This window comes from Manduca sexta, chromosome 13 (assembly GCF_014839805.1).
Source record: "Manduca sexta isolate Smith_Timp_Sample1 chromosome 13, JHU_Msex_v1.0, whole genome shotgun sequence".
Classification (NCBI taxonomy): domain Eukaryota; kingdom Metazoa; phylum Arthropoda; class Insecta; order Lepidoptera; family Sphingidae; genus Manduca; species Manduca sexta.
In genome coordinates, this window is record NC_051127.1 from 880,348 (window position 1) to 896,467 (window position 16,120).

The following is a 16,120-nucleotide window of genomic DNA, read 5'->3' on the forward strand; positions in this document are numbered from 1 at the left end:
GTTTTATGCCAGCACCCTTCATGCAACATAATCAGCTTAGATTTGTAAGTAAAATTATGTTCAAAGGTTCAAGAAATAATATCATGCATAGATTTAAAGCAGGCTTTTTTAAAGCTTGAAGCGCCACCGAAAATTTGCATATGAGACTTGATATTCTTACTAAACTGAAAGTTAGTCAAGTGAAAGTAGGAATATAAAAACTAATTTATAATCGCTGAAATAACCTACAAGCATTTGGAAATATGGTCCCAACGCGTATTAATCCAAAATAAAAATCTTTACATTAAGGCGATACCTCAAGGTCCATTTTCATACATTTTGTTTCGGCTTTAATCTGGGTAACTAAACAAGTATTGGCAAGTAAAGAATTTAAATTCACGTCTAGTTAGTGATTAGTTCTCGCAGTTGAAGAAAAATGTAAAAATAATTAATAATCATGGATATTTCTGCCTTTAAAATTTCGTCATATTAAATTTTAAAGGCCGAAATATCCATGATTATTAATTATTTTACGTTTTCTTTCAACTGCGAGAACTAATCACTAACTAGACGTGAATTTAAATTCTTTACTTGCCAATACTTGTTTAGTTACCCAGATTAAAGCCGAAACAAAATGTATGAAAATGGACCTTGAGGTATCGCCTTAAAGCGACTGGGAATAGCTCTAGCAGAAAACATCCGGCGATATCAACCCTAAAATTAGTGCGAAAGTCATCCGCGGATTATTGAAAGCCGTTATCAGTCACATAGAGTGTGCGTGTTTTGTACGTGACAATGTCGTGTACGAGACTGTAGTCATCAGCTGTGTGTCGGCCGATGATCGTCGCGCCAAATAACCGCGGCCATGACCCCGAGTTAAGTTCGTTTCGATCCGCCATGATTTGAGGGTCCGTTTATAAGTACAATTGTTTTAATGCTGGTTAAACGTGACATAAAACGATTTAGCTATCAATTACGTTTCATGGTGTTTACGCATGAACACTATTTCCATATTTCAGTTTGTTTGGTTAAAGTAAATAATTTTGTCACGTGTCAGTGGTATGGCAGTTTCCGCTGGGTTAACGTATATTAACATTGAACTATTTATCTTTACAGAAATGTTTACTTTAAAAGCGTAGGAGTATATCTATCGGTAACACGAAAGGTCTTGAACAAATTGTACCTATGAACCCAAAAAGAAAACTGTGAACTAATTTTTATACAGCATGTTTAATTTATTGCATAAAAAGGGAAGAAACGTAAATGTATGCCAAAACCAATTTATGTAAAATCCTCTAAAAGTAAATATGTCTACAAATTTAGTTAAAAAAATAACATCAACCTAACAATTCCCCATCACATCAGCTGTTGTAACGTCACGGGTAAAACTGTGTATATTTATCAAACATCATCAGCATCACGTGATGGTATTAAATTCATTGTATTATAATAAAGCGTGGCGCGTGCTTCCACGCGTGGACTTGCGAAAAGCTCGCGTCCAATAGTTGCGTAACACTACCGGTTTTACCAGACTGTTACACGTAACAAGAGGTTTACCGTAAAATAATAATATAAAAAACCGCGATAAAATCCGTTTAAATAGTTTTTAGTTTTATTTCAATGTCTAACATTCGCGTAAACATAAGAAATCATTAAGAGGTTTACCGGTTTAAATCAACCTTGATACGGCTTTACAATATTTTATTAATTTGACATGCTGGAGAGAGAAGTTTCGGTTATCGAGTTTTTGGTATATTTTATTGGATTATTTAAATATTAAATCGAGGTGCGATCAAAAAAAAAAAAACCTTGACGTCAAACAAGATTTATACAAGGAAACATAATTAAACTTTTTACTTCTCTTGCTTTTTTAACTCATTAGCACCAAAACCTAACATGACGGCATTCTTGAAATTTTGCTGTTCAACTTTCTCTGATTTATCCACACATAAATTTTGTACTGAACAATATTTTATTATTTTACGATAAGTTCGCCAGCACTGCCAAACAACATCACGTATTACGTTGGTATCTATAAAACCAAATTACATTATTCCTATTGCGGCCTAATAAAACATATACGGCACCAAATAACTGTAATTAGAGAAACAATAATTCTTTACGCCAGTCCAGGGGTATTGTTACGTATGAACCGGCACGTGCAGGGTTCGAAACGGCCTAAATAATCACTTTTTTATTTTTACCACAAACTGCCGGAAGAGGCGTACAGCGCGCGGAAATTTTACGTTCGTAACAATGTAACAATCCCGAAATAACTCACGTTAACTAACTTTATTTTGGGCTAAATATTAATAGAATATTTACATATTTACGCTAGTTATGTAATCAGTGACTATAATTGAGCTACAAATTTATAGGTATTAGTATTTGTCTAATCATTGTTATCGTATGATATGACATGGCAATTTTATCTCTGCCCTATTCTTTCGAACTGAGATATACAAACAATGTAAATATATCATATTGCAGAGTTAGTATAATTACGCTACTAATCATCATAATAAAACGTATCAGCAGTAGGAAATTACATCTTATAAAGATAAAAAACATTGAAGCTAACTATTTAACGAATTATATCCCGGATTTATATATTAAATTTTCTCCCTATGATTCGAAGACTTTGCAGCCTTCATGACTTTCTTCAGGACTCTCCTTCGAAAGTCTTCGATACGTCGAAAGAAAATTATAATATATGAAACCGCGATAAAATTCGTAAATAGATTTATTTCCATGTCTAAAATTCGCGTAAACATCAGATATCATTATAAAAAACATGGCAACATATTTTAGTTATAAGGGTAGCGTAGAAGAGGAAAATACTAGAAATATGTTAGTTACGAAGCATTATTTCCGATATTTCTGGTCTGTCCAAACCGCATACATTCCCCACATAACAATAGGCACACAAACAAGTTAATTGATATGACACATAGTTTTCTTTGGACAAATAGGCTTGAGAGATATTATGAAAATCCAAAAGTACCAATGATCACTAAAGGTAATTCATTTTATATGCTATGCACTAAAATGTAGAGTCGCTTGCATCCTTTTCTACTATACATGTGGCTAAATTATAGATATATTTAGGATACCCTTGTAAAAACATCTCACGATACAAGCTTAGCCTAGTGTGAGACGTTTAAGCCGAAACCAAATTGTAAAAAACGGAGAAGTTAGTAATAATAATAATATCAGCCCTGTATTATATACTTGCCCACTGCTGAGCACGGGCCTCCTCTACTACTCAGAGGGATTAGACTTTAGTCCACCACGCTGGCCCAGTGCGGATTGGTAGACTTCACACACCTTCGAAATTCTTACAGAGAACTTCTCAGATGTGCAGGTTTCCTCACGATGTTTTCCTTCACCGTTAAAGCGAACGATAAATTCACAAAGAATACACACATGATTTTAGTAAAGTCAGAGGTGTGTGCCCTTGGGATTTGAACCTGCGGACATTCGTCTCGGCAGTCCGTTCCACACCCAACTAGGCTATCGCCGCAAGTTAGTAATAAATAAATAAATTATAGAATTTCGAAACGCCATCTTTAAATACCATTCAAAATCCTCCACGTCCTAATATAAGTATAATAATATTGTACATTAAAATTATGTTATATTGTATCAGTCAACACTTTATTTCAATATCGATTATTTAAATTTGTAAAATAAAAATTCCTTTTGTTATGTTCAAAATTGTTAAAATACTTTATGTATAATTTAAATGTGTCCACTCTACGCGCACTATTCATAATTTTTATTATTGTGCAAATCTCTATTTACGACATTTCGGTTCAGACGATATAGCGTATATAGTAAGAATTGTGTGTTAATGTACGTCACTAAATAATTTTTTTAAAAATTAAACAAATTATTTCATAAATATCGAATCCTTTCCACTAGGAAACTAGCGATTTGTTTATTCTGTTAAATAAAAACTACAATGACTGTATTCCTTGTATAGCATCAGCTTTAAAGAATCGTAAGACTTTTGTACGGCTGGCAATTTTAAGATGACGTAATTTTTTGTATAGTTTTCCCACTTTTTAGTAATGTACTTTTTAGTATGATTACAATATACATACGTAACACATCCAATTATGTAGCAACCGCACAATTAGCGTCCAATTTCAGAATGCGATTTCATCGGAATCACAGTTTTGTTATTCGAACAATTTTAGTCAACTTGGCGTATTCCACTTCTTTCTCAGAATTAAACCTGTTATTTCCAAGTCACCTCATTTTTTGTTGTGTAATCATATGTCTATATCATTAACAGCAAGTATTATGAGTGATTCTAAGAGGTAAGTTAATATCGCTCATGTGTAAAAGATAAGGATAATTTGTTACCTTATTTAATACGTATAAGAGTATTCAAACATATAACAGAAGTGGAGACTGCTAAGAAAATACACTTCAATATTCGACAGCAAGAAACTGATTTAATTATGTAATTAGAGGTTAATTATCTAAACGCAAAAATATACCGACGAAGTCTTTGAATTTAGACATAGAACATTCTTTACCAAGACAATATCTTAGAACTAAGGTCTCTACTGCCTACATAAGACGTCCAATACACATTCTCTGGCATTAATATTCTCTGACAAACCTTCATAATCCCCGCACCCGTGTCTCCACGATGGTCAAGGTTTTTTTTTCCAACTTTACGTACCAGTGGCGAAAAGTGAATATAGTTACAAATATGCGTAAATGTGGCCTGCAAATTGTTCTAATGATGATTATATTCTACATAAAGGAAAGCCGGCAGGAATCGGGTTTTTATAGCCCATTCGTCACTGATCCGTGTACATATTGGATCATCTGTTTTTTTTCTACATTAATAATAATAATAATATCAGCTCTGTATTATATACTTGCCCACTGCTGAGCACGGGCCTCCTCTATTACTGAGAGGGATTAGGCCTTAGTCCACCACGTTGACCTAGTGCGGATTGGTAGACTTCACACACCTTCGAAATTCCTATAGAGAACTTCTCAGATGTGTAGATGTGTTTTCTACATTAGATAAACATTTCTTTATAACGGCAATTCAATTACACTTATCTTTTGTCAAAACGATCTTGAGATAGACTTATCTTGTTTTAAAACCTTAGGTTACGGTTTATAGTCTTATACTAATACTAAAAACATGAGAGCCTATTAAAGTGATATCGGCGTTATTGAAGTTAAAATTATCAAGGATCGTAAAGAGCGAGTTGGTAATCGCTAACGTGTCGCGATCGTCAGCCGATCGCTATTTCCTTGGCTTTATGACATAATGATTACAACGTGAAACAATCGAGTTGCGACACTCTGTGCTGTACACTACAGGTCACAGAAATTACTTTCAGTTGCATAATATTTGAGTCATGTTACAGTCATACAATGTTTTCTTTATGTTATACATATAGAAATTTGAATTGACACAAGAGCTGTGAATTTTCTTATAAACCTTAATTATTTACGTGTAATAAGTTAAACATAGTTAATGTGCAAAAAATATTCGATATTAAAAATAATTTGCACTGATACTATTGCTTAATCAGAATCAAACGTACGCAGTCCAAAGCATCACTATTTAATTAATACCGCATACAGGGCGTCCATCGGTCACGCTACCTTATCAAATAAAATAGTTGAAAAATGAAATTAGCACAGTCTAATAAAGAGATACTTTATTAGACTAGGACCAAAAGATAATATCAATTCCAGTTAATACAAAAATACCGTCTACATTACTAACAGGACAAAACTAAAATATCAGTCTCAGACACAAATGTCTTTAACTAATTCTTGTACAACTATTAACAAGATTAATTCAACGTGTTTCTAGAATATTGTAAACATCATTAGTTGAACAAATGCATGATGTTGTGGGTGGTCAGTGTGTTTAGAGAGTCGGGTTTAAAATTAGCACTGTGTAGTGTAGTGTACATGTTGGATGGAATAGCATTGTTATTCTAATAGATCGAACAACGGACGCGTGTTACAATGAATAGAATATTATGTTGATAATATTATGTTTAATATAAATAATTGTTACGAGCAAACAAACATGAGTACGTATTTAAAATTAATATACTTAAGGAAATAGTAAGGAGTATTACTGTTTTATAACAAACATAAAAAAAAATTAAGTGTGTAAAATTTGGCAATTTATAAGAGTACATAATAAATATTTAATATCAGACAACAAATAGATTCAAAACTACGAAGTTATAAACATAAAATAATAAAACCAAATAATTTTCTCTCTTGTGCGTGTCAATTTAGATGTTATCAAGTAACCTGAATTAGATAATATTTTTCACAATGTTTAGGCGATTACCAGGAATTATATTCTTCCGCCATGACAAAACATGGCATTTAATACGTAATGCTTTTTGATAATACTGGAAAATAAATATTTTATTGTTATTTTATCGCAAATATGATATAGTAGTAGATAACACCTGTAATTCTGAACGGCTTTGATTATACGGCACCTAAGAGTCCTACGAAAAAAAGTCTTATGACGGGGAAAAATAGAATAGATGTAAACATCACATCAGAGGGTCTACTTCGAAAAACGAAATCCGTAGATTCGGATGACGGATTGCACGTTTTGTTACTACGAAGTGTTACGGATCCGATGACGGATTCGACGCCGGATCCGATCCATTCATCGCAATATTACAGACATGGAAGTAAGAACTAAGAGTTATACTTTTTAAAACTATCTGCGAGGATAAAGTTCCATTGCTTTCTCCGAAAAAAAAAAAAAAATACGTGGAATTGATCCTACCACTAAAGTAAGCTACAGAACGGTAACGGATCCGAAGTTATTTAGTAGTAGAGTTAAATTCGAAGTTCGTCGTTTCGTACCCACGTTTCGACGTTCGTTTTTCGAAGTAGACCCTGAGACGCGTTCCACAGCTCAACATATCTGAATTGGCACGAAGTTTGCTTAAACGTTTGAAAAAACGTAATTTGAAGTGAGCTTGTTAGAATTATTTTATTTATGTTTATAAATGTCGTAAATCACAGGCGGAATGCGTGACATTTTGGTCTCCGGGATTAAATACGAGCTGAGTATTTCGATGGAAACTCCCACGTTTTTAAGCGAATTCCAAATCCACCCACCACTAGTGGAAAAAAACAAGGGTAATTGGTGGCCAAATTCAGACAGATATTATTTGTAAACATTATTTACGAGCAAAGAGTATGTAGGTACTTTTAGAAGAAATCCCACGTACTGATACTTGCAACAGTTAAGCCTGTTATATATATACCTTAGTTTAGGACAAGAACTATGATGATAATTATAATTTTTAAGTTTTATATAAGTCTTTATAAGGTACATAATTTAAAACTAATCTATTTGCTTAACAGTAATCAAATTCCTATGGAATTGTAGACTCCATAGGAACTCGATTGGGTACTTGACGTTCGTAACGATGCATTGAAGATCGAATATCGAACACATAATCTGTAAATAGGGACGCCTGTCGAACGCGTTTCGAATATCAAAACAAAGAGTCTGGTTAGGGCTAACGCCGAAAATGTGTTACATATTGAAAGTTACGCAACGGAGACATTTTACGTGAGTTTTCTTTGTGGTATTCTTACGTGACAAAATCGCTGCTCTGTTATTTTATTGCAAAGACGTTTAATGCTTGAGTATAATAAAGGTAGATTATGGTGGGATGTCAGCTCATATTTTATGCATTACAAAAATTTTGGAGCACAAATTTTAAACTAGTATCACTGCATTAGATTACAATAAATGGTATCCTAAATAATCTATTGATAAGAAAATACATCGCCATTTCCTGACGTGTCACAGGTGTTACTGACGTCTGTCGTAATACGTTAATTGATATCTATGCATTAATCATCAACATGCGCAATGGGCAATTGCTCATCACTCCAAGAAATCCTATGTAAACTGGCACAACGTTAACTTTGTTAATTTAAATGATACTAGCTTTTGCTCCTGGCTTCGCCCGCGTGAAGGAGTTTCCCGGGATACAAGCCTATAACCTTCCGAGAGTCTTAAACTATCTCCATACCAAATTTCATAAATATCCGTTCAGTAGATTTTGAGAAAATTGATCCCGTACAGATAGACGGATAGGGAGATTTTGTTTTATAATACATATGTATATTGTAATGTTCCACTGAAAGTTCTTTGACAGGGAACCTTTCTATGTTACTTCTTATCCTTCTAATAAATGTGAAAGTATGTGGCAATGTTTGGATGTCAAAATGTTAGAAGTTTACGCAGAAAAATCTTTATTCGGATGAAATTTTGCACACAGGTAGACCATGTAGATTAACACTTTATCCCAGTTATTTATTCCCATGGGAAATAATGGGATTTTATTGTGATTTTTGAAATAAATGACGCTAGTGTCGTACAGGTGTCGCTATGAATCGTTAGTGTTTTAAGGACTTTTGTACCTAGAAAGGCTTTCCACGCATGCGAAAGCCCGAGGTAACACCTATTATTTCAATAAAAATATACTTAAAGCTTAGATTTTAAATAACTTTTGAATATTTTGTTATATCGTTATAGTTTAATAGAACCTCCATACTAAAGGATTTTTCCTTTTAGTAAATTGAATGTACCTAGGTTCCCCACTTTGTGCCTTTAAATGAGTTTTCTTAAAGAGTACTAGCTAGATTTTTTTTTCCGCAAATTAAAGTCAAATTGCCAATTATATTTCCAATTAATCAATTTGGCTGTTTACTACCTTCATAAACGTTGACAATGTCTACGTACAGACTGAGCCAAGTCTCGCCGTAAGCAATATTGGTTTGAGGCTTTGGCTCTAACCCAAAAAAATATTAGGGAATCGCTCTACAAAGCTTTGAAATTACATAACCGCAGCATCACAATGTAAAATTACATAATCTGTTTGAAATTGATTAAACAACATAATAATCTTGCATTAGTGCTGCGACAATACTAAATTATATTTAGGGCCGTTTGCCAACTGTTCCGTGGCTGATAGAGAGCGCCAAAAGAACAATAGAGGCTATTATGGAGTGCAAACGCGTTGCATCAAAGTACATAATAAAAATCTATCTTACTCTGATGCGAATAGAATAAATTAGTAGACATTGCTAAGCATCACGTTGGCATTTAAATTATGTTCCTTGGCTTAGTTACTATTTTCGAAAAAAAAAACATGGCAACTGCCACATTTAAGAAAAAGCAAAAAATTTTATTGCAGTCAAATAGGTGACCGATGTGACCAGCAATTAAAATAAACTCTCGATCCTTGCCAAGAGAATATTACGTGAATGAAAAGAAATGTGTTTTGATATAGGTTCTTGAAGAGGATAATTTTGTCATTATTCCATTATATATGCACAGTGTCGCCATCTATGTTCTACATAAGACACCAAACACTTTACAGTAACTGTTAAGCGTTCAGTTTCATAACGCGAACACAGAGGGCGCTGCATTTTGCACATTTTGCGAATATCTCGAAAAGATAAAAAAAACATCGAGACAATAAATAGGTATGTAAGTATATAATATTATATGACATATAATTTGTTAAAGAAACTTTGCATTTTTATTGAGTTAAGACTTGTTGTAAATATTCCTTTTTTGACATTGTATCCGACACTTTATTATTATTAATACAAAAAGAACCTAAAGATATATTTACTCAATAGAAATAAGAATTCTTTAAAGATAATTTGATGCACATATAAGAAAAAAACAGTATACAATTTAAAGCTTTCGAAACTTAGCTACAAAATAGAACAATACAAAAATTTTAAATACACATTCCGGTCAATGTCACATTGTCTCACGCGGACACATTAAAATTAAACTTAAGCTACCAGTAGATTGACAGTAAACATAAAACTATAGAAATATATGTGTACGAAAATTGTTTTAACTTTACACAATATCTTGAAGCGGAATTCGTATAAGTACAAAACGAAAATATAAGACCTTTTCGATATTTTTTGCCGCAGCAAAACTAAGAAACAGCACCTCAACTCTGAGTAATATAAATTGCATCTTCAGAATACAAACTGACCCAAATATTGTTATTAATAATAGTTGATTATAATAAGATTCTTAGGATACTCACGAGACTTGAACTGCTGAATCATAGAAGCACTGTCGGCTGCATGGTGGTAATCGTAAAGCGATCTGCCGACCAGCTCGTCTGGTTCGAATCCGAGAGTATTCAGCAAACTGAAACAAAGGAAGATATTATTAGTACCAATAATTACAATGAAACGATAAAAAAATTTATTGTTCTAGAAAAGTGGTGTGATGACGTACGATACAGAAAACGTTAGCATGATGTTTTATTGCACAATTTTAAATACATATATAGTTTTTATAATCATATTTCGATTTATAGGTAGCAATTTTGGATGATTTTAAAATGTAAAGGTTTTAAATTTTAATTTGAAATAACTTGAGTCGCAAACAATAGAAAAAAAATATAAAAAAATGTTACAATAAGCGAAACTTTTTAAATATTCTCGTATTTAATATCGAATTCTATAAAGAGATGATAAAAATTGGGCGCGATAGTTATTTAAACACCTCATGGATTCCAAAGGTCATTCCCAATGTGACCTAAACACCCATGCATGGTTTATGTTTACCGGTAACATGGGTAACCTTGAATGACCTACCGCCACTCCTACATACGGACGTCCCAATAAATACAATAATCAACTGTAAAACCTCGAAATAAGTTATCTTTTATGATATACCATACAACTTACGAGATAACAGTTTGAAAATCCCGCCATTTTTCCAGGATTTTCGGGATCAAATCCGTCCAAACGAACAAAATTTCACACACACCACAACACAAACATTTTATAACACAAAACACACATCACAACACTCGTATATTGTGTACAACAACTGAAATCGCCGAAGTTTATCGCGGACTGTGTACAAAACCGCGAAATCACATCATGTTTAACCTACAAAATACGTTTGAAGGTGATATTTTTGTTGATATTGCGCGGACGGTTTATGTAGCCCGCTACGAAGGTTAAGGCTCGACAAGTCGACTGTACCACCGAAAATGTCTAGACAATACGAGCGAATATGTAGTAACAACGCCATCTATTGAAAACGTGAAACAATACGTCCTCTATAAAGAAACTTAGCGTTGAATGAATGTCTTACACACCTCTTGTTTAACGCGGCAGTTGCTTTAACAAAATTATAGTTTCTTTTGTAGTATATTTCTTATTATAGTCAAATTAAACAATAGTTTGCTGAAGTGGACCTTTATAAATCAAGAGACACAGAATAAACAAACATATAAATAGGCAATATTACGAATAATTTTATTAATATTATTATTCTTAACTTGATTTGATAAAAATACACTTCAAGTTTTATCTTTTCTGAAATAAAAAATAATCATACACAAATAATGTTCACGTTAGTTAGGTAGTAATTTTTGCAATCATTTGTTAGTAAAAAATCTAGAATAAGACACCCAGGCTTTAGCAAACTAATTATTATTTACTCTACAATAATGTAGTCTCTATAATGTAGAATTAAAAATATATTAAAAGTTTAAGGGTATATAAATTCTGCCAATTAGAATTTGCCAGCGTGGAGGATTATCGCCTAATCCGTCTCAGTTGTAGAAGAGGGCTATGCCTAGCAATGGGACCATATATAATACAGGACTGATATTATTATTATTATTATAATGAAACCATATTATCCATAACTCTATTTAATAATGTAAATTAACGAGATACTTGTGGTAGGTCTCTTATATGTGAGAGTCCGCTTGGGTATTAACACCGCATTGTCTATTTCTACCGCCAAGCAACAGTGATATTTACAATGAGACAATTGAATATATTTATATTCCAAGTATTAGGTGTAGAAGGAAATAAATAGGTGTTAAAGTTACGTGTATTTTCCATGGCGTGATCATGACACACGAGAAATGATTTATTAAATATATTGCACCGTTAAATTAGTCGCAAAACAGGTAGACGAGAATATTAGAACGTGAAAAAAATGTGACCTGTCCCTCTCATTACTTTGTAAGTAAAAAAGTTTTTCTCGGACATGTATTTTCCCGGGATAAAATCAGCCCAAGTTCTCACGAATAATGTAACTTCCTATTAGAACAAAAAAAAAATAATTAAAATCGTTTTAGTAGTTCCTGAGATCAACTCGTTCAAACAAACTTTTCAGCTTTGTACAGGGTCATTTTGACGTCGCGATACTAAATGAAACCACATTCTTATCTACTTGGAAATAACTCTTTACAATAAGTTACTTGAGCCATAGATGTAAAATAAAAAAGTGTAAATTTCGAACAAAATAAATATTCATAAAAAGTAATTTTAATATTAAGCGCCCTAAAGCCACTACTACTACTCAGAGAATTCGTTGCAGTGGCAACATCATACTTTCATTCAGAAATACATCCACGACCACGCCATATTCACATTAAACTACAAAATTATCAAAAAATCAGAAAAATAAAATCAGGATTTTTCGCGAAAACATTAGTTTTTAATGTATGATTTTCGGCACAACGTCCGCAAAGGTGAAGACGAGTATGTGGTTTCATTTAGTAACGCAATGTAAAAATGACCCTGTATATTAGTATAGATAAAGTGTTCTGTAGTGGAGACCGCGTCTTGGCAAATGTAGCGTGGGACGCCGTCTGGACAGATAACGGGACAACGTACAAAAGACGGTCGGCAGCGACTGGATGCATAAAGCAGTAGACCTGGCTCTGTGGCGTACCTTAGGAGAGGCCAATTTCCAACAGTAGACTGCAACGGGCTGATGATGATGATAATAATGATGAAAGCTACTCACGCCTCGTCCACATAAGTGAACTTCATGTCCAAGCTGTGTTTGGAGAGGAAGGTCTTGCTGTCCAGCGGTATTTCGATGTTGGAGGGGTGCGGTATCGGCCGACCGACGGCAACAAGAGAGGCGCCGCTCGCTTTCTTATCGTCGTCGATTTTCTTATCTTCCTTGTTGTTGTTGCGCTCCTTTCCGTTGGTCGGCATCAGCATGTGACCGGTGATGTGAATCACCTGTAAAGTGAGTTATTGTTTAGAACAGAAGGTAGAAACTTAGTTAACATTAGACAATATAATTCGTCGTAAGTCAGAACTGGATAGATTTGAGAGAAGGTCATATATTGATTTGTGGTCCATTTGTGCAGTTTTGTATTAGGCTAGCCTTATGCTCGTTTTTACATTTATTTTTATTTTTAAACTGCAATAACTTCGCATACTGTTGGGCAGTTTAATTGTACTTTTCTAAAAACGTTAAAATTAACAAAAGGCGCAGTATTTATATGACAATATTCAAAAAGGATTATACATTCAGTGTCGTTATTCATTCGAAGAATTTATAGACTTATTTATATTACGGAAAACAAAGGACATGCAATATACATATTGGAAATCGCTTGGAATGAGAATTTCAGGCCAAATGTATCCTTACAATCATACGAGGCGTAAAACAATGAATTCTATGAATCATACGAATTTATTTTAGAGCATTGTGTATGTAATCCCAGTATTAATAACATAATAAAATAATAATTGACATTTTGATCGCGTCATAAACAAAGTTTCTATAACAGAGGCCGTAGCCAAGATACCTAAAAGATAACAAAAAAATATGAGACTGACATATCAGAATAACAAGTGTCATTGTAATAAAACCATTGACGTATATTCTATTGACACGAACGTCCATATAAACTATTTGTTCAAAATCTGAACTAAAATGGCAACCAAAACGTCACTGATATAACCTATTTATTCACTTGAACAACAAATAATTTTACTTATTTGACTAATATTTTTATCCAAATTCAGATTTACACTTAGACTCGAGTTTTTATATCATGAGCGCCACTCCGTACACAAACACAAGCTGTCAATATTGACCATACTAAAGTCAGTTAAAATGGATTGCAGTTCAATTCAGTTAAACACAATGAATAATCGGAACACCAAATCTAGTACGTAGTACATATAATATATCGATGAATGAAACTATTTATCTGATTTTATCGTGGTTTTTCATATTATATTTTTCTCCCGACGTTACGAAGACTTTACAGCTTTCGTGGTCAAGGAAGAGACCTAGGAGGAAGTCTGTCATTCCGCTACATGATGTTAGCGTTAACGATTGTAAAAAAGCCAATAAACGAATTCTACGGAATCTTTTAGCTGCCATAAGTACATAATAACATGTTGACTTAACAGAAAATAGATGAAAGTAAATTGACATATTCAGCATGTACACAATACCCAGGCCTTTTCTAAAACTTATTATATTCTGAACCTTATTACCAAGCCCGTACGAATTACTTTCGACTTCTTAGTACACAAATGCTTAAATAAAGAATTCGGTTAAAAACAGAATATATAAAATCTGTCGTAATATGTTTATTAATGGAATATTTATAAGTGACATCTATCGTTTGAAAAAAAAAAACTGTGGACGTGTTTACACATGGGCGTTGGAGATTAGTCTCGTAAGTCAACGTACAATTTAAAAATAGAAGTGCAATGATGCTGGCACAATAAATAAAGATTTTTATGAATGGAACAAAACTGGCCATTCAAAGTCTGGTGAATAATTTCAAATACCTACCCGCTATAATCTATATATATAAATATGAATCCCTATTTCCCTTGGTCACGCCATTACGCGTGAACGGCTCGACCGACATCACATTTTTTTTGTTGTGTTTGTTATTATCAGGAGAAGGTTTTTATGAAAGAAAAAATTAAAAAATTGCGCGGAAAATTTAAAAAATTAACGAAAATATTAATTTTATATAACTGTCAATAGTTTGACATAACTGTCAGCGATTGACAGAATGCGCGCTGCAAATTCATAGTTAAGACGGGACGTCTGTCGGGTCAGCGAGTACTTAATGTTTTTCTTTTAGATATATTATGTTGTAAAATATTAGTACAAATTTTGATTTTTTATGTCGCCAATTTTTATTATAATAAGTATTGGCATTGGTTTCTGTACTGAGAAACTTACATGCATGTTTCGAATAATTGTCTGATATAGAGAATTATTAAATTGCGTCACCGATTTTACAGTTTCAATTTGTTTTACTAACAGTGTCTACAATACTATAAATCATTACCCACAAGGTATAATAATTTGGAATTTATAGCATGACCAAATGCGAATAAACATAATTATAAAGAAAAATCAATGTAGTTATGTGATTGTAATTTTGCAATGTGTAAAATAAGTTGCATAAGCAGACCTCGAGACAAGAGAAATCGCCTGACGCCTCAGTGTCTTCAAGGACAAATAATTTTACATTTCTTTCAGAATGCGCATGAGCAAGCTTTCGCCATGTGACGTCACAGATGTTAAATATAATCTGTAATACGATTTTATAGTTAAAACTATGTTTAAACGTAAAAATTTATCCATTTAGCTTCAGTTATACAATTATTTTTAAAAAGTACATATGGTGGTCTTATCGCAATTGGTGATTTCTTCCAGACAAACTTTGGATGTACTTAGTTAACAACGAAAAGAGCGCGTGGTCATCAACAGTTAATTAAAAGGGAAACAAATGACCATTAATAATAACTGTGTATCATATACCTAACAAAAGTAAGTACAAATTCTACATATTTCTTATATTATTTTATTTAAAACTAAGATCCCGTTCAGACAAGCATTTGTCGCGTGTTACCACGTGAACATCGCAATCAAAATACGTGCACTCTGGGCCCTTATTCTTCTGTAAGCCAAATTTCTATAGTCCTAAACATGATGCGTTGTGTTACGTGCTTGTTACGCACTGTTAAAATAACGTGCGGAATAGAGAATAAGGCCCCTGTATGGTAGTGTAAACGCGTAACGCGGCCGTCTCATGTTATCTTCGAGAAATGTGCGTGGAACGGTATTCTGTAAGCCACATTTCTATAGTCCTAAACATGATACGTTGTGTTATGTGCGTGTTACGCACCGTTAAAATAACGTGCGGGATAGAGAATATGGCCCCTGAACGCCGAGTTTCGCAACGCGCGTCAAACGCGTGTCCATGTTTTGGGTTATATTATTCACATTTCGCTGGCATATGCAGTAACA

The 16,120-nt window shown here is 33.4% G+C and overlaps 1 protein-coding gene across 1 annotated transcript in view; it reads right to left on the reverse strand.

The window, feature by feature from the left end:
• Positions 1-16,120, reverse strand: part of LOC115453992 (hypoxia-inducible factor 1-alpha) — a 90,374-nt gene that overhangs the window by 44,298 nt on the left and 29,956 nt on the right. The window contains 2 exon segments of the mRNA XM_037438053.1: positions 10,101-10,207; positions 12,842-13,065. Coding sequence (XP_037293950.1) covers positions 10,101-10,207; positions 12,842-13,065 — 331 coding nt within the window.